The 24,528-nt window shown below is 37.4% G+C and overlaps 1 protein-coding gene across 1 annotated transcript in view; it reads left to right on the top strand.

The window, feature by feature from the left end:
- PTPRK (protein tyrosine phosphatase receptor type K) overlaps positions 1-24,528 on the top strand; it is a 412,271-nt gene that overhangs the window by 363,495 nt on the left and 24,248 nt on the right. Inside the window, 6 exon segments of the mRNA XM_037391780.1 lie at positions 11,060-11,198; positions 12,342-12,383; positions 14,543-14,572; positions 18,065-18,225; positions 20,357-20,392; positions 23,442-23,453. Coding sequence (XP_037247677.1) covers positions 11,060-11,198; positions 12,342-12,383; positions 14,543-14,572; positions 18,065-18,225; positions 20,357-20,392; positions 23,442-23,453 — 420 coding nt within the window.

The following is a 24,528-nucleotide window of genomic DNA, read 5'->3' as shown; positions in this document are numbered from 1 at the left end:
TCATCTAACTTTAATCATGGAGGATTTGTATTACATCTCGTTCCCCCATCACAGTTTTGTGTATTTACTTGAATAATGGAAATAACAGCAAGTCCTTTATTTCTCTGAGAAGAGAGAAACTGATTAGAGTTTAAGGTTTGAAAGCAACAAGACTTCTGTATGAAAAGAGAAAAATGTGAAAAAGCGAAGACAAATGTTCAGAAAGTGGCAATACACATTAACAGTCTTTCTTGCAGGCATGTTTCATCCTGTAGTCTGCAGGGCTGCCACCTCTGCCTCCTGCCTTAAAGTTTCTTTGAAATACTAGTAATATAGGAATATGTAGAAAGAGAGGCAATGACACAATATGAAAGGCTTTTAATGTCATTACAGGTCCTGATTTGAACTCGGTAGTCAATGGCAATCAACCCAGAGCTGCGAACATCAATGTGGTTTTTTCCTACCATTGTCATTGCATTAGCTGCATGTTGTTGCAGTGCCATTACAGCTGTGTTTCTAGATGTCAGATGTGGTAAACAAGCCTATAAACAGGCTCGTGACTTACACAGGGTTTAAGGCTTAGGTAATGTATTTGTGTTGCAAATGGTTGGTGTAGCAGAAGATGTCAAAGCTTTCAGTCAGCTAAAGGCTGTTGCCTTCATCTCGCAGCTGGTAGACTAACATGGATAAGCACCGCCGCTTTGATGTTTCAATGCAAAATCGGGTGGCCTAGCTTAAAGCGCTGCCATAAGACCTTTCAGATGTATTTGGATAAGTAGATTTAGGAGCGACTGCAAAATTAGGGTAATGACTGAGACAGTACTTGCAGCCCACTGCAGTGTGTGGCTGGGTGATACCCAGCTGGTTTGGAAGAGGATATTTGCCTTTCCTTCATGCTCCCAGATCTCCAGTTGTTTGGATACCTATTAGAGCTAAGGAGTTCAGGAGAACCTCGAGAGTGTTGACCCATGTAGCTTTCTGAGAGTGGATGCTCTTCAGATGGGAAGATTTTAAAGAGAAGGAAAGTTTTCTGCCATGGGTGTTGCACACTAGTGTATTCTGTGTTGGTGCCCAGCTAGTCCAGCGGACTCCTGGAGACACAGAATCATGTCAGGAAAGTATGATATACCTGAAGAAGTTGCAAAAAAATTCTCTAGATGGAAGAGTAGAGTTCATGAGAAAGCTTTTTTCTTCTTTTGGGAGATATATATATATATTTTTACTCTTTCACTTTATTTGAAAAAGGACCAAATTTTACAGTAAACAAAATATTGAAGACTGGCAGTCATGACAGTAAGAATCTGGGATACTAATAACAGCTGATGGGTGCTGTTAAAGACTAGGTTTTGCACTGTTACAAACTCTTATCTACATGGGTTTGGAAAAACTGGGACCTAACTCCAAAGGAAGAATTAACCATTTGTTTTCTTGTAGGGGATTCTGTGTATTTTCTCAACTTTTGCCATTCTGAAGGGCAAATAATAAGTGATGGGTGCTATTAAAGACTAGTTTTAGCACTGTGTAAGGATGAAGGAAAAATTATTTCAGTTCCTCCTCATTGCCTTTGTCTTTTGATTCTGTCCTCAGTGTTATTAGCACTGCATTTCATCTAAGATAATTTTTCATCTTGGGAGTTTCTGTGTTTTGAGCTAGTGTGAGTGTAGTTTGGGTTGCGTTTGCAGTTTTGTGGTGGAGGAGAGTTGCTTCCTTCAGTGTAATTGCACAGGTCTGCAATAACTCTGCAACTCCTACGCTACCAGTAAATTCTCACTTATGATTTTATAGTTGCTTAAATTAGCAGAAGTTATTCACAGAATATTATTTTCAATAAATATAGCAAAATGGAACTTCAGACATTTGAGAGTAATATTTTTGCCCATAAACCATGTTGTGTGCATATATAAATGAGAACGCTCATTATAATGTACTTTGTCTGCTAAACTTCTTAACTGTTACCTGGTGGAAAGGCACATAAAGATGAAGTATTTTGTATATTTCTTACCAAACACTGATAGTAATTTTCTTTTCAGGTTTAATTCTGAGCTAACAAGCCATATAGGAGTCATTGTCAAAACCAGAGTATTTCTTAATGCAGTGTTCTGCATAGCTGAAATTTTATAACTAACATGAAGTGAGAATTTATTTTTTAAAATGCATGTTTTCAAAAGCAGGCTGTTTGTTCAGACTAAAACTTGAAAGTTGATTAATTTGTAATGTGGCCAAAAAGTAACACTTTTTTTCCTCTCCCTAAAAAAACTTCATAAATGATCTCATTACCAAAAGGCTGGCTGGCTTTATATGTTCTCAGGAAAATATACTACAACAGGTCTGACAACAGACCCATTGTACTTAGGAAGTAATCGCAGTGACTTTGAGAAATGGTAACAGTCCATCCAACAGGTCATTGCTAAATGGTTGTGATCAGGTGGCTCAGAGGGTTAGGGGACCATTCTCAACCAATAGCCATTTCCAGAAGATCAGGGAGAAAGTGGCTTAGATATCGTTGTTTCAGTTCATACTTTACAGCATGCATGTTATGTATTTCTGCAACTTTTTTTTTTTTTTTTACATACCCTTTCAGGGTCTGTTAGTGCACATGCAATGAAAAACTTGGTTTGAGTCTTTAGATCTTTTCTTCCATATTGGCTACTGAAAGAAGTGCATCAAGTGGCTCCAAGAAAGTCTTACTGTGAAAACTGATTTTTTTTCCAAGACATAGAAAATTAACCAGATTTCAAAATAAAAGTAGATTGCATTAGGTATTTCTCTCAATTTTTCCAACATTTCAAACGTTCACCTGTTATGGGATGAGATGTGGTGTTTTGAAACAAGTATATAGTATTGTCCACTATTTATATTTTGAGGGATCCTGTAGCTTTCTAAAACCTGAGTTCTCACACAGATTAGGATTTTTTCAGGGTAAGTCTCTAACTTTTGCACTGTTGGTGACAATTTTGAAATGGTGACCTGAGAGGGAACTTGTAATATTTTAAAAACACAGTGCCAAACCCTTGAAATACAGTATTCCAATTCCTGTCAAATATTTCTCATTTGTTTTGAAGATAAGGGAGGCCAGAGGGAGAGGGGAGAAAAAAAGTTGTCATGGATTTTTAAGTCTCAAACAGACTAATGTATAGACACTAATTATCCATGGAATATATTTCCGGTGCATAAACCAAACAACATCATTTGTTCTGTGCTTTTTGGAGTTGATGGTTCCCGAGGCAAGCACAGCTCTGCTACCTGGACCTGTCATGGGCCACAGCCAGGAGGAGTCTCCTCTCCCTTGGGCAGTGCTGCTGCAACACGGGGAAGGGACATGTTCCTCTGGCCTTGCAGTTTGCTCTTTGCTTGGAGAGGTGCCTTTTCAGAAGCCTTAGCCCACATTTTTAATTTGTGTCCTGTTGTGGTTAAAACAGCTAAACTGGAAGCTGACAGTGTAACTTCAGCTTACACCCCTGTGTAAAATACTTCGTCACTGTCGCCATCCGCATTCACCCAGAGCTTTTTGTGTCCTGGGGGCACAGTTGCATCACTGAGCTAGCACACTTAAAGCTAGCTTAGTTATCTCTACCTAAACAGCTGTTTCTTGCATGACGATGGTAACTTGCAAATCAAAAGCCGTACAACAGCTGTAGATTATAAGATGCACATTCCCTATAGCTGAATCCTATCCTTGCCATACTTTGAAAGACAGTGAAGTGCCTACAAAGTACACACACAAGTAGAACATCTTAGTGGCAGGAGAAATGCACTGAAGGCCCTAGTCTGCTCTTTCAGTGTGACCTGTGGACAGCAGGGCAGAGTGCTGCTGGAACATTGTCTCCTCAGCATTGTTCCTGCTTTGGCTTTCTTCTTCTGCACATGTCCAAGGTCTCACAGCTAGTGAGGTAAACGGATTCAGCAATTTCTTCACTTGATACTTCTGAATCTTTTAAGGTCAACTCTTTTATAATTGGTTATAAATTCATGGATGTTACTGCTTGCAGAGTAGTCGTTGTGAATTTAAATTGCTTCTCAGTGGAACATTGCAAAAGTCCTCATTAATTTCAGTTTCGGTCCCTAGTAGCAGCAGACACTTGGTTCACCTGATTCTGTTTTCCTTGTAGTTTCCTACCAAAGTAGTACCACTCAATGGACTGATTTGAAAGTTCCGGAGAGTAGTAAAGATGGGGTTGATTTTTTTTTATTATATATGATTTAGGTACACTTGTGAAGGCTTAACAATACCACTCAGGAACTGATGATTTTATATAAATGTATATAATATACTGGAATTTCCAGGTAGCATTCTCATTATTATATGGCAAGATATGCTGTGCTAGTTGGCTTAATTAATTAAAATGCATATGAATATTTATAAGCTGCATTTTCATAATTTAAAAAAACATCCAGTAGCATAAGCTCAGGATATTTTTCTGTGCTATCTGGAAGCAGGATCTGTGAGCAGGTGTTCACAGTATAAGCTGTTTACCTGGTACCATATCTGCATGCAGAGCCACCTGTGGGACTTCCTGTGCTTAACTTCCATAGCATCTCAGACCATCCCAAATCTGACTAGAGGTTAGCCTGAAGCTATATTTATTTCATTTTGGTACATAAGCCATCCTTTGAGAGGGATGCTCTTTCAGAAGCTCTTTCAGAAGGAGCTGTAGGGGCCCATGAAACAGGTCTCTATCCATTTCTGTGGCAACGACCTTTTATGTAGAGAACTAATTTTTTTCGTACAAGGGCTTAACTTGTAATAACACAAAGCTCTGGGGCATGGAGGACCCCCCCCTGTTAGGCATAGCTGGTAGTATCTGTGATGTCTCCCCATTTCCTCCAGCGAGGGACACACATGAGGACAAAGATGGGTGCAGTATGTTGCAACACAAAGTGAGGCAGCAGATTTTACCTACGCATCACCTCACTACCCTCCTCTTTTAGGACGGGTGTGCAGAAGAGGCTGGTGGTGCCGGGCAGCCTGCTTTTCACCAGCAGAGCCTGTTAAATGCTGTTCCTTGGGGCAGCTGCGGACCCTGGTTACCATGGCGACAGGGATGCACCTGACACTTCAAAGCACAGCTCAGGCAATCACGTTTTCGGTTCATAATCAAATAGAAGTTTTCTTTTTAATAATGCTACCCTAAAAAGCTGTAATTTAGAGTCTTGGAAGCAACAGCTTAGATTACCCAAACTCTAGTGAATTTCTGGCGTGCCTTCATCTCCCAGAAGCTGTACTCCGAGAGAAGAAGCTCTTCTGGAAGATGTAGAGAAGGGAGAATTGTGGGGATTCCTTTCCCTGTAAATGTATCTCCAGCTTTCAAGCTCAAAAAGAAAATCTTAGAGAGGCCAGCAGCATACCAACGTGACTCACATGCGGACATCTCTAAGACCTCATGAATCATGTGCATTGCTTGCTGGGACAAGTTGCACATCTCCTCTCCCCCATCCCTGCAAAAGCACATTCAAGTGTTTTCATCAAATAGAATCAGCAGAGAATTTGGGGGTTTTTAACATAATTAAGCTAAAAGGGGTTACGGATCTTCTCTCTCTGAACTTGAATTAATTAACTTTCAGACTTCTAAAAATTTCCTTAATTGCACAATGATTATCATTCTAGCAAAGCAGTAACAAAACTGATGGAGATGGAATGGTCTTTCTGGGTAGATGATTAAAACACAGGGCAGACCAGTCTAAAAGAAAATATTCATCAGAGAATCTTGCTTAGTTTCTCAAAGAGCCCTTTTCTCAGGTGGTAGACTGACATATCTCCAGAGCTGGCTGGAACTCCAGTTTCATTTGATGTTATCCTGATGTTACTTTGCTTAGCTCATTCAGACATCATTCCAGGTTTTAATTAAAAGTTTTTGAATGCCACATAACAAAGGTGCAGAACAGATTATCTTGAGCAGAGCTATTTTGAATATCAAGCTATGCAGCAATAACATCAGTTTGTGAGAATTCAAAGATTTGCCATAAACAGAAATTAACGTTCAAAGAAAATGCAGTATAATAAAATAGCAGCTTTAATCATGCATAAAACAGCTTCTTCCCTTGCTCACACAAAGGAAACCCAGCATAAAATGCTGTGAATGTTAAGAGAGTCAAATGGTGTGGTGAGAAGGTTACGTATAATATCGTGTTCAGGACTTCTGATCTAAAAGCTGTGTTTTAGAAGGCTGGCTGTTCTCTAAGTGGTACCATACAAGCAGCCCTGTGAAATCCTATCAGAATCTTCTGCTTGAAGAATTTTGTTTGGATGAGCGAGTAGAATGTGATTATCTTGATTCCAACACCATCTCCTTAGGAAAGTATAGGTGAATAAATTTTGTGCTGAATCTCATAAATTCTCTGACAATTTTGCAAGGTTGTGTGTAAATTCTGAACCACAGAAGGAAGAAGACAGGAAAGCAGTATGTGCCACTACTGGATTCCTTATGCCACAGTCTATTAAGAATTAAGTATGAATACTATGCATACACTCAAATTAGAAGTGGGTGTTGGATTTTTAGGTGTATTTGATTAAAAACAATAATAAAAAAGAGGAATTAAGTACATCAGGAAACTGTGAGAATAAGATAGAATCTACCTCACTAACTGTTTAGGTTATTACTGTCCCTGAGAGTGTTAGCAATCCTAGCCTAATTTAGAGCTGTTCACAGCTGAACTTCATGCTATTGATCATAGAAGTCAACTGGTTGAATATTGTCCTTTAGTTTCTATGAAAACAAGGAAAACAAGTTTATATATGGTACCTGTTACTGGCAATGTGCAGAGCCAGAATCACTGGATTGAGTTGTTTTATGAACTTTGTGAATGGGACTGTGGAATATGATTGCTGTTACTGCTCATTAGTTCAGAAGAAAGGGGAGTGGATAAGTTGCTAAATCCAGTGTTCTACAAATCTAGCTCATAAATCTTCTGTGTATGCAGCTATTTTTATGGGGGTAAAAAATGTAGTTAACTCTCAGTTTCAGATGAGAAACTCTTCTTGCAAATTTTATGCAAAATTGGTTTGCACTGGTTGAAAACTGTAGAATTATCTCTTAGACTTACAGGAACAAATTGTGAAAAACATAGTAATATGCATGGATATTGTAAAAATTAACACTTAATTGAACATCTATTAGAGTAAGAACTGGCCAGAGGAATGAACAGCCAACAGAGTCCATTTTCATACGATCATCATTCTGTTACCACACAAGGTGGTTCTTCAAATCAGTAAATTACCTTTTACTTTTTTAATTACTGTAGCTCTCCAATTTAGAGAAAAGGATATTGAGGGGGACCATGTCAAAGACTTAGAGAAGTCAAGGCAGATTACATCAGAAGCTCTTCCTTTGTCCGCTGATGTAGTCACTCCATCATAGAAGGCCACTAGGCTGGTTAGGAAAGGTTTGCCATTGCTGAAGCCTTGGTTAGTTGAGTTGCTAGCTTTGGCAAAACCAGCAGTTCAGCCTATAGAAGAACCAATTCAGAGAAAGAAACATCCTGACAATCTTGTAGTCTAGAGGATAGAAAAGGCATATTCTTAGAGTAAGCAGAATTTTGCTTGCTACTGCAGTCCTTGTGCAATCAGCAACCAGGAGACACTGGTTTACGCACATAAGTTTAACCCATAGGTTCAAGGTTTCTGTGGTTTTGTTCTTTCATCATGTATGTGTAAGCTCACACCTGCATACTACAATACACTTTGAACTATCAAAATTAAAACACAAGTAATATCAGATACTTTCAAATTCATAAGTTTTGTTAAATGGTTCTGTGCTACATTCAATGGCTTCCTCAAGATAATATACTTTATTGCATACAGTGCACATATACATAAATAATAGATTACAGTGTGATTTATACCTGTAATTGCTGTTGTATAGTCCCCATATGTAACATTTAGTCTAGAGAATGCATATATTATCGGTTGCTGGAAACATACATACAATAATCCTGGCTTCATTTAAGTCAACAACAATTTTTCTGTTGCTAGTAGGGAGAGTGGTAGTGTTTTGCCCATAGAGTTTAGCATTTCAGATATAGGAGGCTCAACTACTGGTTATGCACTTGCTTAGTCTATGACTACTCAATATAATTTTTCTCCACTAATTTAGGACTCTATGGTATGTTTCTAGTGGGCACCAGCTTTATCTCATAAGCAACATTAAAGTTCATAGAATGAGTTACTGTCTCTTGTAAGGAACCGAGCAAAAATGGACAAGCAGGTTATATCCTCCTGTCTTTTCACCGTTGTTCTAAAAACTTGGTCAGAGCGCTGCATTTTGAACAGTTACTGGTAATGCAAACTCAATAATTTCTCACAGAATACATGATAAAGCACCAGTGCCTAAGTTAGGTGAATAACTCCCTCAGTAACCTTTCCTTCAGATTTTCTGAGAAGTGTATAGTTGTTCCTCTAAAGTAACTTTTCTGAATGAAATAAGATTGTGAGTAGCCAAGCAATAATTTTAAACACGACTCTGAGAAGCACTTGCATTGCAGCTTGCTCTATCAAGTAGTAGGGTCCTATTTTTCTCCCGGGAAGTGAGAGACAGGTCTCTCATTCTTTCCTTTCTGCTCCCATCTCTCACTAATGCTCCTGTGAAAATACCACCGTCCTGATCAAGGCTCAAAGGCTGTACTTTTGGATGTATTTTTGAGTTTTCAACTTTTGAAGCGCATCTTCAGGTCACATCCAATCCTTGTGATTTGTATTTTGAAGTCTCTCAAAGACCTGGCCTTAAATCTCCATCCACTCAACTAAATCTCTTGCTTGAGCCTTAGTTATTTTGCAGCTTGAGCAGTTCTTACCTTTGCTAGGTCAGAGCTACCCAACTGTGCTCACATTGTACTCATGGTGATTCCACACAGTGACTATCCCACTCCTGCATGTTCCCCTCTCCACCCTTCCTTGTCCTTGCTTTTTCTCAGTACCCCATGTAGCAAATGTGAGGTTTTTTTCCCATTGGCATATAAAGCCATTTATATTTTAGCTTCGACTGGTCTTTTGACTTGACTGATTGGCCTTTTGGCTTTACTGCTCATCAAATGTTCATTCGTATTTGTCACATCCAGCCCAGCTAATAGTAGACTGGGAGTTGATTCATTTTTTAAGCATTAGGAATCTCAAACACCTTCTTCTTCCAGTTCCATCTCAAAAGTCATCCCCCTCATTTCCTTTGTTAGTGTCATATGTGTATCTTTACATTAATTGTGGCTTATGTGTGAATGTGTGGTGTGTATGCAACTACACATGCACACACCACTTACCTGATCCTGACGCTTACCCCTAGACATTTTAACAACACACATAATAATAATTAAAAATAATAATAATATATATAGTATTGAATCCATGCATGTTATGTATGCAAGTGTGTGTGCAGGCACATATTTACACAAAGGAGGAAGCATTTACTATTTCTCAGCAGATAGTTCAAGCCTTAGTGGAGAGGGATGATTATGATGATGAAGTCTTATGATGATGATTAAGTTTTATGATTAAAGCACTGCCTGATCTCTCACTGTCTGCCTAGCTCTTGCATGGGTGTCTGGAAGAGAGCACGTTCCTGACTCAGAAGGTTGTTCTGTGGGTAAATTGTTAGTAAGTGGTTCAGACACTGCTGAGATGAGAGGTACAGAAACAAGTAATAAAGAGTGATTTTTAAACAGTAGCATGATCCTTTCCTCAAAAGATGATATGGGTTCCTGCATATGGAACCTGAATAGAAACAGTCTGAGTAACACAGTTAAAACCAGAATGTATTAGATACCAGTTACCGCTGGTACTGACTACACTGGCTTTCTGAAAGGCCTATGGAACAGGTTTTCAGGGGATCAGTAGTGTGTTTCTATGGTGTGGCTTCACCTCAGTTTTTGTTCTGCATTTTTTTGGTGGTCTGTTCAGAAGCATCCTAGTTTCAGAGTAAAGGACATTTTCTGTGTAACGACATAGGCAGGATGATACCAACATCTTGTAGCTACTCCACATGCAGCTGCTGTGAGGGGGGAGAGGTTAAGTGGCATGTGCTGCATGCTGGTGGAAAGTGAGGGGAGAAGGGTCAGAGGGAAAGCAAGCACATGTACCCATCTATGCTTGTGAGCAGGGGAAAGGCAAAATGCTAAGCCACAGCCTTAGAAAGTAAGAACTAGAGAACTGAAGAGCCGTTTCCTGTCTTACAAGTAAACAACTCATGTGATTTTACCCCCGGCTGAAACCTATTTATATTTTCTGATGTTTTTGCCAGGCCTGGAAACCCCCATGTTCCTGATCCTTTGTACACCAGGCTGTGATGCAGAGAGGTGCAGACTGAACGGCTGTGCGTTTCCATAAATATTCCATAAATATTCTGTTTTCCTCTCTGCTGTAACCTGTGGCCTCAGCCCACTCAGCTGTGTTGCGGAGTGGTTCCATCTCTGTGTAGAACAGCAATTTTTAATTTTTTTTTTTTTTTCAGGGCCTATAACCAGAAATAAAACTACTGCTGACTTTAGGCTTGGCGTTGTGGATAACCTTATTTGGAGAATCAAAATTCCCAGTAGAATGCAAATCTCAGGCCAGATGCTGTGAGGTGAATTAATATACAAGGGTGGGCTGAAACTGAGTGAAGGAGAGAAGGACTAAAGTTTAGAGTGCCGGCTGTGGCTTGGAAAAGAGAGTTTAATTTACTGTTTGTGAGTTAATTTCACTAGTCAGTGTTAAATACTCGGTATTTAGTATGTGAAAAAATAACATTAAAGGAAGTAATGGTGATTTAGTTGATAGTATCTGCTTTGTCTTCTGCTTTGTAATACAGTAACTTGTTTGGAAATGCAGGTGCATATACACCTGCGTTCATGAAGTTTTATATATATGTATATGCACCTGTATACACACATATGTAGTCATATACTTGGTGTTGAAAATGTATGGCACAGATTGAAATTTATAGTGTGTCTATATACATATGTGTACATGTATAAACACATGATATATGTATCTGTATCCTGGCTACTGTATTAAAACACCCATGTGTTTGGAAATTATCTGGAAATTATCACCAATTATGATATTCTTGTCTCTAGTGCTTACACATTTAAGCAATTTCTTTTTTGATTCGTTTAGCAGCAGCAACAGAAGAACCTGAGGTGATTCCAGATCCAGCTAAACAAACGGATCGAGTGGTGAAAATAGCAGGAATAAGTGCTGGAATTCTGGTATTCATCCTACTTCTCCTTGTTGTTGTATTGATCGTCAAAAAAAGGTAAGAAAATGATCTGTGCTGATCCCTCTTTTTTTTTTTTTTTTTTCCCCTCCATATCAAACAATAACTAAATGGGTATTTTTTACAGGTCTTTAAAAATAAAAGTTTCAGATCCGGTAGCTTACATCAGTTTTTGTATGAGTTCTTTGTGTTTCATGTTGGTTTTGCTGTGATTCTTATGATGGATTTAAAGAGAGGATTTCTTTGTGTTTGGGCTCCAGTAGCAATACATTTTCTCATACTGACTTATTTCCAAGTAGTTTTAAGTTGCAGTTGGAAGAATATACAGAATATTAAAGTGGGTGGTGTTGAAATTCATGGAGTTGTTTGGTTGTTTTTTGTTTGTTTTTTTTTTTAAAGCAAAGCAAGAAAGAATAACTTATGGCACTTTTCATGTTGTAATCAATTTAATGAATTTGATTTTCTATATGCAGCTCTAACAAGTCATTTGTATCTGTATGTTATCCAACTTGCAAAATAATGTAATTTTATACCTCTATTTATGCTCTTGTAAACCTGGAGTTTTTCCTTAAAAGTCATACCACATCACTGTAAAATTATCTAGCGACTCCTTAGTGCATGAAATTGTTTGGAAGTATATTAATTTGAATGAATTTTAATTTTTTCAGTGCTTTCTTAGACAGTAAGCAATATCGCCATCTTCTGGCGTTGTACAATGCTAACTCCGCATGCCAATGCTCCTACCTATAGTAAATTGTGCAACCCTATTGCTCAGTTTTTAAGTCTCGACTTCTCAGTGGTTGCAACTCTTTTAACCTGGCATGAAAGTTCATCATATGGCTCCATAAATCCGTAGTTATAGCACTGAAACCAATTCGTCTCTTTCTGTGCCCTCCCCTCCCTGACGGGTCCCCTTCACAGAGCACAAGCTGCTTTCTCTTGGGTAGAATGAGATCTTTGTCTTCCAGTGGTGTGTGCATTGCGTTCCCTTGCCTTTTGCAGAAGTCTTAATGAAAAGTGTATTTGTAAATGTTGCAAATGTTCCTCTGAAACGCAGCTCGCTAGTATTTTTAAAGATTAAAAAAAAAATTAGAATTGTGCCTAAGATCATTCTATATGTTATAATTACTGGTTTGCATTAGATTTTTTTAATTTATTGCCTCTTTACAATTATTCCTGGAGATATATAACTTGGAGGAGAAACGTCTGCATTAGAAACATTAGGTATGCTTATAGTGTTCTGTGTTAGTTAGCTACATATGTGATTTTTCCCAAAAGTGCTTTTACTTTTCTCTGTTGTTTACCTCTGTGATTGAGAATTAACACATATGCAAAAGGTCCAACTCATCATATACAAAAAAGACATACAGTCAGACAATTTTCTTTATTTACACAATTTTTGAAAAACAACAAAAAAAATGGTTTTCAGCTTTTAGGAAGAAATCTCTATTTTATAGCTTTATTGCAAGATATGTGCTGGGAAGTACCATCTTCTCAGTGCGTGTTGCAGTGGTCCCGTTATTTTTAATAGAAGACTCTGTGTGTGTGCACGTATGTGTGTGTGAGAGAGAGACTGTCTACCACTACGTAATGTCGGTCACTTCCAGATGGGATTGACTAGTTTTGCAGGCAACAACAACAACAAAAGCTTTAAATTCAATGTGTTCATTTTTCCTATCCTTTTTACCTCTTGCATTCAGAGTCCTTTATACTCGTACTTTCACTATTGAATTGTTTGATGTAAGTAAGTTAATGACGTCCATGAAATGATATTTTAAAATTTCCCCTTTTTCCCCCTTCCCTCCTGAACCTGTGAAGGCAGTACCCTCTTAGGAATGATACTTGATCACCATTCTAAAGCAGATAACATTTCTAAACTCCTGTACTATTTTATATTCAAAATAGGTCAGAAATTAACCTGTTTAATGAATCTTTAATGTTTGGCAATTTTTCATCATGATAGTTTAATTGGTTGTCTATTGCGTATGTTATAGGTGTGCCATTCTCCCTTCCTCACCTCCCTCCACTTAGGGGAAGTGGGCAAGTTTGTTTTTTTTAATATCAGGTTTAGTCAAGGTCTCTTACAAAAAGCGTAGAAAACCTTTGTATACCCGAGTTAATTCAGTCCATCTAGTGAATCAGGGCAATTCATGTCACAAAGCCAGGAACAGCTGTAAAAACCCTGACACATTCACACATACATAAGCACACTTCACTTAGTTGTGGTGGGACTGAAAACCGATCCGTTTGAATCATCTTCTGTAGTGTACATATTTAGTGATCCATTATGTAGTATCCCTTTTGGTATCTGAATTGACCACAGCTTATTACATGGAAAAGTCGATAAAACAATGGTTTCCGCATTTTCATTGGTTTATTAAAACGTATGCACAGCCATCACTATCTCAAACTGATTAAATGCCAACATTACATTTTATTGAAAAATGGAGTGCTAAGCAGTTTTGTTCATGAGCTTGAGATGTTTTAGGCTTTGCCTGATCATTTTGTACAAATTGGTTTGAAGTTTTCCCAAATGAAGCTCTTAACAGCTCTTACAGAGTTTTACTGGAGTAATCAAACCAGCTAAGAAAAGGGATACTGCATCTTTAACAAGCAATGCCATTTTTATTTTCAAAGTCATTGTTGGACTATTGCCAAATGTCCTTCATTTCCTTCCATTTGTTTACGTTCCATGTTTTTAATGCTTAGCATGACTACATCAGCATTTCCAATTGTAAGATTTTAAAATAGAAAGCATATGTTTGCATTCAGGAAATGTGTGGTATATATGTCAGTACACACATATCTGTTGTAAATGTGCATTCTTTAAAATGTGTGTACTCATATAGCTACACATAGTACACATACAAACATATATGTATACACCTGTGTACCGATAAAGATGTTAAAATGAATGACCTAAAATTTGTTTCCTGATTAAACGTATTTATTAATGGAATCTTTAGTTTTTGTAACTGAAAAGTAAAAAGCCTATTTACTGCACAAGATTTGTACACAGCTGTTCATTTGTCATGACATCTAGGTGGTAATCACTATATTATGCTGAAGTGCATGTTGAAAATACACAATCCATTTAATTTTCAAAATTTTTTGCAATAAATGAAATCTCAGCATGTAATTTTCTCAAGTGATCTTTCTAAAAAACAAATCATTTTTATATGCTAGTGTATTTTTTTTTAATTGCATGGCAAAGTAAGGCTAGTTTGTGCATGAGCAAGTTGAAATGCTAACCAAAGAAACATAATTTTTTCAATTTTTTTTTTTTTTAAATGCACATTTCTCTGCTTTATTGAATGTGACAGAGTCACGCTTTTCATTCACCATTGCTTCTCTTTTTCCACTGTCTGTGATTTGCTTGCCAGGAGGAGCTACTATTCTTACTCCTACTATCTGTAAGTAGAATATGGGTGACTTACTATTTTACATGTTTTAAAGATGCAGTATCCCTTTTTAAAAAAGAAAAAACAGTCTCTATAATTTTCCTGAACTTTTATTGATACTTTTCTTTATCCTCAGGCTTGAAAAATTGCTTGTATCATTGTTCATGTTATTCTTACCCTGTTTTTTTTTAAAGGGATATTGTATTTCTAACTGTATATTGAGACTTTTGCTTTTTGCTACAGTTCTTCCCATAACTATCATTTTACTTTATTGTAATCATAATTTATTTGCGTTATGATTCACAGTGACACATCACACTACAGAAAAAAACTCTTTTCCCATTTCCTGGCTAGGGAACTGTGCTCGTAAATCACAAATTGTTCTTTCCTAACATATCAGCTCAGGAGTGATCCTATGCACTACTTCTCCTACGCGGATCGTAGACAGATGCCAAACCTTTAAAAAATAGGTCTGTGCCCTACAAGTGACAGAGCAACCCATCTGCCTCTGCACTACCAACCTTTTTTTTTATTCAGAGAAATATTTTTTGTGAAGTGGTCTGCATTTGTTGTTTGTGAGGTGCTTTGCATATACATTTTAAAGTGTGGATCTTTATGACATTGGTTTGCACGAGCAAAACTGACTTTTTTTTATACATCTTGACCAAGTGAGTTTTTGTGAGGTCTGCAGCAGTTTTGGCTGTGCTTGAGCAAAGGAGTTACACACGTTCTTAATTTTAAATAAATGCATAAAGCCCTTGACTTCAGAGGGGATCTAAGAGTGTACTCAAGTGCCTTGATGAACTGGTGGTGTCTGATGATGCTTTTCCACATTTTTAAGCAGATTAGTTGACTTCTTTAAACAAACTTAAAATAAAATATTTTAAAAAAAAAAGCTAAGCTGGCTTAGCTATCTGCCATTCTCCAGCTTATTGTGATAAATTATAATTTCCTTGTTAAATTTGCTTCAGCTCAAGATAATTAACCGCACGGTTTCATCCTATGATGGAGCACTTTTCCCCTCCAGCTCCCACTGAAACACCCACCTGCACAGGTTCACCCAACTGGATCCTTTAGCAGATAATGAGAATCATTTAAGCTTTCTGTCAGCCTCGAGTACTTTAACCTAACCATTTGCTTAACTATCATGAAGCATAGATTGTATGTGCCTTTGGCTGAGTGAGGAAAGGAAAAAGAAGTCAAACCCCGAGGGAGCCTGGTGCTGTTGAACAATAAAGCTGTCCTCCCATTTCGCAGCAGCTTTGGGTTGCGGTGCTACAGCACAATGGGCCCTTTTAGGAGTTGAAGCAGAGCATAAGAAACTAGCTACTGTAATAAGCTAATCGCTTGAAAGTCTTAATAGCTGTTGATCTATTTAGCATAGCTAGCAAGTTCGATTACAAATTGATGCTTCAAAGTAAGGCTTAATATAGTCAAGAGATGAGATGTAATAGTCTTTTGTTCCATTTCTGAGGTGGCTAGAAAAAGGTGATCTTTAGTGTATAGAGACTGAAATACTTTGAAGTATAGTGACTGAAAGGCTTTGAAACTTAAAAAACCAGTTTGAACTAGCAATGCCGGTTTTGTGAAAGCTTTGATAGTATTGGGAACGAGTTATAAAGCTCAAGCAGTTTCACTTCTGGAAGTTCTGATGGTCTTCATTTGTTTGACCAGAGTATTGTTTTAAACCAGCTTTTCTTAAGTAATCTTTGGAGTAAGTTTATAAAATAAAGCATTTTAGTGAGGGCATCCCACTGTCACTGTTGGTTTTTTTTCAGTTCTTACTGAACAGCTGATACACACAGAACCCTCATGCATACCACAAGGGTTTGATAAAAAAAAAAGATAGTTATAGAGACCACCTTTGGGATTTTTGTAGTGAGGGCATTATTGAGTAGTAATTTTCCAACTAATCAATTTGTAAATGGGGAGGGGGGGGAAGTGGGGGGTGGAGTGGACAGTAGACAGGACAACAACATAAGGAGATGAGTCTGGTGAAAGAATCTTTGTTATTTTCCAAAGTGCTTTGTCCCTCTATATCCAACTTTGTGGTCCCTTACTGTGAGCCAAGACTATTAAGAAACAGTCCTCTAACATTTTCTTAAATATGAAACAACATGAAGTGTTCCTGCCCTAGAGAGTGGTGTAGGTCTTTTCTGGTAGATGTTCCCAAGACTTAACAGGTAAATGGATGGGTAATTTACACTAATATTCCTCTTATCTACTATTAGAATGCAGTACAGAATATCAAAAGTTATTGGAGAATAGAGGAAGAACAAGCAGTCTGTTTAGTCAGAAAAACGTAAGATAAAAACTGTCTAAAGAGTTAACAGGACATTTGATGATATTTTATGCAGAAAAAGCTTGTGAAGCTAAGCTATGGTTTAAACATACATTTTCAAGAACCCGGTATTTTCAATGATGATTGTGCCTCTCCCACTTGGTGTCAGATTTATCCAAATAAGCAGGTTGGCTACCTACTATATTGCAGTCACAACTTCAGATGAAAACAAGGAGATTTCAGAACAGTCTAATATATGTCAGAGGTTCCTGCAGAACCAAGGTGCACTTCATGCTGCTCTGCATACTTCTTATTACTTGAGATATATGCTTTAAGAGGAGTAGACTTTAACTGATAATTAAAATATATTATCTGCTTCCGTCTGACTTTTGGAGACAGTGAAAATCACTTCAAGTTCTTTGTCAAAAGGAAAGCATAAAGATATATTTCTGAAGCGTGCACTTTAAGGGCATTGGCTGTTAATTTGGGGATTTAGTCATACAGATTAGGTTGCTGTTTAACTGTGATACATTCAGAGTGTAAGACTGTTAATGTCAAAATTTAAGATGTTCCCAACTGCATGCAAGGATGGAGTAGTGAGGAGGTGTGTGTTCATTTTTTAAAGAACCAAAGTTTAGTGTCGGGAACAAAGTATGGTATCATGTTGTATCTTGTGTACTGAATGGGAAGAACAACTTTTAACATAAAAGGTAATATGAATCCGTATTAAATAATTATGTTTCTTTTGTTATTTCATAGAGGTTTTGCCTAACAAAGTAATTCAGAAGGTTAAATAATTTCTTCCTAACAAGGCAAGCAAGGGGAATGAATTATCCATTTATGAAATCAAAACACGATTTAAATGGAGATGGTTGATAAAACTGCATGCGCAGATGCTTGTTATTTATCATTTCAGTTAAAATGTAATTATATTCTGTAATTTGTTTATATTAGTGTAATTACACTGCAGGAAAAAAAAATATCACCAGGGTACAGAAGCTAGCACTTCTATTACAGCATTTGTGTATGTACAGAAAACACACAATTGTGACTTTTTCATAGCAGGGTGCGGAGTTTTATCAATTTCACTCTGGAAAAGTTGTACACAGGAAAATCAGCCAAATTTTTCAGTCACTCAGGATTGTAGATAATGATTACTGTAGACATCAATGTTCATCAAATATTAAGGTGGTTTGGGTGTTTGTTTTTTTTTGGCTGGGCAGCAAACTTGCAAAGAAGCGCAAGGATGCCATGGGGACCACCCGCCAGGAGATGACACACATGGTGAATGCAATGGATCGGAGTTACGCTGACCAGAGCACCCTGCATGCAGAGGATCCCCTTTCAATCACATTTATGGACTCTCATAACTTCAGCCCCAGATGTAAGTATGACAGTGGCAGATTTTCTGGAGTGCAGGTGAATTTGGAAACATGGAAAACAATTATACTCTTTAAGGAAAATTATTGTAAGCTCCAGGTTTTCTAGAAACACTGGTAAACCCACAGGTTGAGTAGAGATGTTCTTATGTTATCCTTATTGGTATGTGACCAATTATTTAAATGTTTACATGTACTTCAGTATGCATTGATACATGTCCTAGGGAAAATATTACACCTCTAGAGTATCTCAATTAAAATCTGAAATTGAGTTTTCCATCATGAGGATTTTTAATACCAACATGTGAAATATTACAACATAACACCATGTCTGCAATGAATAATAATATGAAGTCCAAATTAATTTCTTTCTTTTGGCAGTAAGAATGTTATAACAGAAGGAAACATTGACAATTTTCATTGCTGTTTGTGAAGTTTAGGAACAAGCTTGTTAATGTATCTGCAAATTTGCTCTATATTTGTATCCCTTTTTTGTAGATTTTCCAACTGTCTGGTTTTTACAAAGTTTGGCAGTTTGGATTGCTGACTGTTAAGTGTCTGAATTATAACTAGCACTGTCCAGTATGCTTGCCTGCTAGCATCTGCACTGTGCCTTGCACAAAGACAAGATACTCCACTGGCAGACTCTAAATATCTCAAAACTAGTGTGTTTTGATTTAACAAAGGGACACAGTTCTGCCATGGAGCTGGCGGGAAGCTGACCTTCTCAGAGCCACATGGCCTTGTGGCTTGGCTTCGAACAGATCTGGGCAGCTTGAGCCGCTTCTGAATTGCCATCTTTTGGGAATGGCACTCCATCTCCCTTCTCTTGCCTCCCAATACTGCTTACCATGCTTGAGCAAAATAAACCCCTTAAGGCTCTTAAGTTCTTTCCTGATTGTTATAAGGGAAATGGATTTTGGAGGAGGATTTATTGCTCAGTTTATTGAAGCTTACCAAACTGTGGTGCGCTAACATTTTAAGTGTCTCGTAACCAATTATAAATAGGAGTTTAATATCAGCCGGTGAGTTTTTCTCCACAGTTTTGGCTGGAGTCATTTGAAAGTTCTCCGAAGTTTGATGTCTTATTGGTGTTGAAATTTGTGGAGGCAGGTTTGCAAAGACAGCTTGTTTTGGACTAAGTTATGGTGAATCCCAGGGAAAGTACCCATCAGGAACCTACAGGGCTATTAGTGAGCCCTGGCTGCCAGGCACTTGGACAGTTTTCCAAGTAGCCTGACGTGATGTCAAGAGCCCATGAGCCCCAGCCACCACAGCTGTCCTAGTTGGTTGGCAAAGAAGTATGGCATCACTGTTTTCCAGTATCTGATTTTTTGGGTGTTGGAGGATTCAGTCCTGACCATCATCTGTGCTGAAGCAAAGAACCTTCCAAGCTTACGGAGTTTCCTGCTATGCAACAAACTTCTAGACAGATTGCTTGAGAACGGGAGCTCAGTTTTGTCACAGAGCTGTTGATATTTTAAATTTATGTTCCAGGTTGGAACAAAAACAAATTTTGGATTCTGCCATTTCCTGCCCAAAACTACATTTGTCTCTGCACAGTTCTAGTGATAACTTAATTCTATTAATTCTATTAATTTCATTTGAACATCTGCATCTCTATATCTGTAATTTTGCTCTACTCATTAAGAGTAATATCTTTGGCACTGCACATAAAAAAGCTATTAACTGTAAATATGTATATTTTTTTAATTACCTGAAGACTTTAAAGAAATACCATTCTCTTTTGAGATGAGCTATTCAAGTACATGAGAGAATGGGTTTAAAAATAAAGAGTTGGTTCTATGAAAGTGAATCTTTACTGTGAAGCAACCGAACTATAGTGAAAGAGGAGCCCTTTCATAAACTAAATTGCATGTAATGGATTCTTTATTTCATTTCAGTAAGAATCTCTTTGCCTTTATCATTACATTTCTGAAGTCCAAAATCATTGCCTTTCATTCCTCTTTTATTCAGGATGCTTTCTGGAACTGTGTATTCATTCTGTTTTCTGTTGTAACAAAATTAATGGGTTTTAGTTATCATTTGGTTATATTGTGAAGTATATTGGTTTTATTCATAAAAATACACAAATTGAGGGTAATGTATTTCTTCATGAGCTTTGTTTTCCTACAGTGCCCAATGATCCACTTGTGCCGACAGCTGTGTTAGGTGAGGACCCTAGTCCTTCATTATCCATTCCTGCATGAGTTTCATCTCCTTGCATGGCTGAACGTTGAAACAGCTTTTTTTTTTATGTAAGAGATAGCTATGCTGTTGTCAGGAAATAACTCTACACTCAGTTTATCAATTCAGAATTAAACTGACACTGCTTTTAGAATAAAAATTATTTTATGTTCTCATTAGGAAGTTTTTCCTAGTCCATGCTAACTGAAGAGTAAATAAGGAAATAGGTAAATGGAAAATACTAAAACTTTTCTCCCTAGAGCGTTCAAACTGAGTTCCAATGAACTGACATGTGAAACTAGACCTCTGTTGAGATACATAAAAATAAAATTCAGATCCTTATTAGCATTATTTGACACAGAAAGCTCAATTTTCTAATGAAGTAACAAGAATTAAAAGAAAAATAGAAAAGTGAAAAAATTCCATAATATCCAAGAAGAAACAACTTTGTAAATTCTGTACAAATATTCCCATATACCTATATTAATTACATATTTCAATTGACCTTAACTAGTAAGTTTTTCAGCTTGTGCCTACTTTAAAAAGAACCGATGTTGGGAGTGGCCAAGCTGCTTATTTCTGTTGCATCTACACTAAATGCATGTATTGGGTGGGGTTTAAAAAAAAAAAATAAATACAAAGATAAAAGTATCATTTGTGCCCGAGTTCTTGGTTTGAGAAACACAATGTGCAGTACTGAGTTTCAGTCAGTTGCTGAGGTTGGTTTAGGATAAAAGACAAGTATCAAGAAGTGGACATAAATATAAACTAAAGCTGAAAATTAGATTCCTAGAAGTAAAGCTTAAAGGGACCTGAGGCAATTTAATCCCTCCTCTTTTTTTGAGATGAGACATTATATGTATAATGCGGACTCTTCCGGCAGTTGATTGTCTATTGTGTTTTAAAAATTCATAGTGAAGAGAATTCTGTTCTTGCAGTGGTATGTTCCAGTGCCTTACTTCTCCTAAGTAAAAATAAAATTCACATGCATATTAGTGTTAATGGGGACCCAAAGCTCAATTTTCTGAATATTAATTACTACTAAGTGGGTGTTACGACTGAGTATTAGCACTGCTCACTCCTAGTTTTTCCTAACTAGACTAATCTAGACTAAATCTTCTTTGCTATGGATTGAGACATTTGCTTTTGAGACACTCATAGAAAATATGGAGAACTGAGTCACTCTTGTCCTTTTAAAACAGTCTTTTAACCATCAAAAGGCTTATGTGTCCTCAGTTGTCTCTCTTCTAGTTGAGTTTAACTGAGTTCTTTCACTCGCGTCTTGTAGCTGACATTTTCTAAACTTGTTATCATTCTTTTCCTCTAAACACTTTCCAACTCATAGGTTGAATTTTTAAATAGTGGTGCCCCAAATCACATACAGTTCTTAGAAGTTGTTTCAATGCTGAGATGAATGGAATAGGTACCTCCATGCCCTACTTGTAGCGTTCCTGCTACCTGAACTGTATTTTGTCCTTTTTATTGCACTCATATTGCTGATTTGTATTGAGTTACCCGCTAAAATCCCAGTTATCATTACTCAGTCCATTACTCCATTTTGTAGTTATGTATTTGACTTCCCTTTCCTACATACAGTATGTTGCATTCACTGTTTAATGCACCTTGTTGAGTTTTGCATTGTCTCCCAAATAATCATGATAACTTTGAAATCTGATCCTGTACTTGTGAAGTGCGTGTGAGGCTTTACCACTCAGTGCCCTCTGCCCGTACTGTCAGGGCATTTTCTATCCCACTGTGCGAGCTGTGGGTAAAAATATTGATAAAAATATACCCAGGAGGAGTCTTTGCAGATCTTCATGTAAAGCGTCCTCTGAGACCAACAGCAAATTGCTATTTGTGAGTAGTCTTTGGTCTTTGTCAGGCTGGGTATACTCAGCATGTAAGAGATTTATCAAGTCATATTCTGCCCATTTCCTTTTGATAATGTTGCAAATGCCATTCTCTTGACTACAGTAGTGTCTTAGAAAGTTTATAACCATCAGAGCAGTTAGATGCTGGAGCCTTCCACTTTGGGTCCAAGGAAGCCTAACCAGGTGGTTTAAGAAGTTTATGAGGGGTGGTGGAATAGATGACTCTGAAAGAGCAAAGGGTTAGACTCAGTAATTCTGAATACTTACTGAAAGTAAATCAATGGATTTATAAAAAATGGATGTTTTCCTGAAGTTCTTCTAAGATCTTCTTGTCTCTTTTAGCTTCATTTCAGGCACTTACAAGCTACAGAGATACTATCTGGTGATACTTGTCAAGCTATTCCTAATAGCTCATTCAGGCTATAAGCATATTCCAAAGGTCAGTGTGTTGCCACTACATTGTGGCAGATGCAGATACAGGCAGCTGTGCACAGCAAGGGCAAGGAATTAATTGAAGAACATTTTAATAGTTCCTGTCTGCATTTCCATCTACTGGTAATGGTGTTTTGGGCATGACAGTCTCCTGGAATAAGCAGAACAATGCTAGTTGGAAGAAGTAATATTTTTCATGGCATGGACTGAAATAGTGGAGAGAAGTAGATGAGCTTTTGGACACACCACAGAGAAGGGGTTGGGTACCCACCTGCAATCTTGTTCCATTGGAACTAGACCATTCAGCCTACTCTATCTCCACATAGCTCTCACTTGGCCCAGCATCACCAAACAGTTTTCCTCTGTTTTATTTAGAGATGAACAAAATTTTATGGGCACTACATTGTAGAACATGTTATTTATATGAAGCTCTTATTTGTAGCTGTACCAGGTTCCTTTTTCTTCCTGTATAGGTTATTAATGCTACTTTCCATTCTGTGTACATTAGCACTAAGTTAGTATGACAATTTTGTTTTTCTCAACTCCCTGTCATTTCAGTGATGGCATAATAATGTGGCCCTTATATTTTTAAAATGGCTTTCATTGTTACCTATTGTGAAGCTTTAACAATTTTTAATGACATTTTTTTTAGTCATTTTCTAATATAGTCCTGAAATAAATTTCTTATGTTCTGTTCACTCACTGTTTTTTGCTGCTTCAATGGGTTAAAGTGCCTATTACTGGTAAGTATTCTGCGAGGAATGGGGAGAACTGCAAATCCTGAAGTAGTTTAGAATGTGTATGTTTTAATATGGGTTACACTACAATAAAAAGTGACTGCTGCATGCCACTCACATTATTAAGCAGTTTAGTGAGGCATGCATGTACTGAAATTAGCAACTTGTGTGACAGCTTAAAGAGTCTTTACTCCTAGTCTTTACTAGGAGATCTCATTTCAGAAAGCATTAATGGGGTTTGCATTTGGCGAACTGTAGAAAACACAACCCTTGAGGTGTTCATTTTTTTCCTAGAGTGTTTTACTTCCTAATCTGAATCCTTTGCAAGGAAGACGGTAGACTGATTTCAAAGAAGTGTAGGAGGGGTCAGCTATCCAATTCTAATTTCAGTAGGTACTTTCCAAAAAGGCTTCAATTAGATTTTTTTTTTATCTCTTTAAGTTCATTTGAACTGCTGATTGCTAATTTAAACAAACAAACAACACCCCCACCCCCCCACCCCCAAAAAAAAAAAAAACCAACCAAAAAAAACCACAAACAAACACTGTTTCACAGAAAGGATTGACAAAATGTAATCACTTCATGCCGTTTTGACATTTGGTTTTGATAACAGGATTGGTGTAGCATAGGGCATTAGTAGATACTTCTTTGTTTATACAGAGCAAAAACTGCAGCTGAAATCAGCACACTCAACATTTTCATTTCTCTACTAAAATACCTGGGTTAAAATGACCACTCTGAAGTGCTGATTCGTCTTCCTAAATGGAGGTGGTGTTCTGAAGCAGTAACGCAATTGCTTCTCTTTTTTACTGGGATCTCAATTTACTGTTTGTTGGCTTCAGACAAATGATGTGCTGATACCACTACAGAGTTATTCTAATTTATTGTTTAAGGTGTAGTATTGCTGTTGATACATATTAGCTATTAAAAGAGTTACTTTAGGTGATAGAGGCTGGAGTTCCCATGTACATTAACGTCATAAAGTTTTGTAGCTTCAAATAAAATGCCCTTCAGACATCTTTATTGCGGGATGAAGGATTGCAAACTTTTGTATGTGTTTGCAGTTAAATTCCTTTATGTA

This window comes from Falco rusticolus, chromosome 6 (assembly GCF_015220075.1).
Source record: "Falco rusticolus isolate bFalRus1 chromosome 6, bFalRus1.pri, whole genome shotgun sequence".
Classification (NCBI taxonomy): domain Eukaryota; kingdom Metazoa; phylum Chordata; class Aves; order Falconiformes; family Falconidae; genus Falco; species Falco rusticolus.
This window is presented reverse-complemented; position numbering and strand designations above follow the sequence as displayed.